We start from the raw sequence: 394 nt of genomic DNA, 5'->3' as shown, positions 1-394 counted from the left end.
GCCCATTCCACGTATACCTTGGGAGGACATCGCCTTGGATTTGATTGTGGGTCTTCCTGAGACCGAAGCGAAGCATGACGCGATTGTGACCGTGGTGTGCAGGCTGACAAAAATGGCTCACTTCGTGCCGTCAACGCAGTCAGCAACGGCGGACGACTTAGCCCGCATATTGATCAAAGATGTGATACGACTGCATGGCGTACCCCGAACCATAGTGAGTGATCGGGACCCGCGCTTCACGAGTGAGATATGGGCAAATCTGTGTAGACAACTTAATATACAAAGGTGCATGTCTACTGCGTACCATCCGCAGACTGACGGTCAGTCAGAGCGGACAAATCAAACTATAGAACAGATGCTACGGTGCACGTTACTGGGGAATGAGCATAAGTGG

The 394-nt window shown here is 51.5% G+C and overlaps 1 protein-coding gene across 1 annotated transcript; it reads left to right on the top strand.

Annotated features, from left to right (window-relative positions):
* Positions 1-4: 4 nt before the first annotated feature.
* On the top strand, positions 5-379 carry CSUI_004533 (transposon related; the record flags this gene model as incomplete). Its single annotated transcript, XM_068064721.1, has 1 exon — positions 5-379. A coding segment is annotated over exon 1 (267 nt), but the record flags the coding sequence as incomplete, so codon positions are not given.
* Positions 380-394: the final 15 nt, after the last annotated feature.

The sequence above is a fragment of the Cystoisospora suis genome (assembly GCF_002600585.1).
Source record: "Cystoisospora suis strain Wien I chromosome Unknown contig_2138, whole genome shotgun sequence".
Classification (NCBI taxonomy): domain Eukaryota; phylum Apicomplexa; class Conoidasida; order Eucoccidiorida; family Sarcocystidae; genus Cystoisospora; species Cystoisospora suis.
The sequence above is the reverse complement of the archived record's forward strand: the minus strand, read 5'-3'. Positions and strand labels throughout refer to the sequence as shown.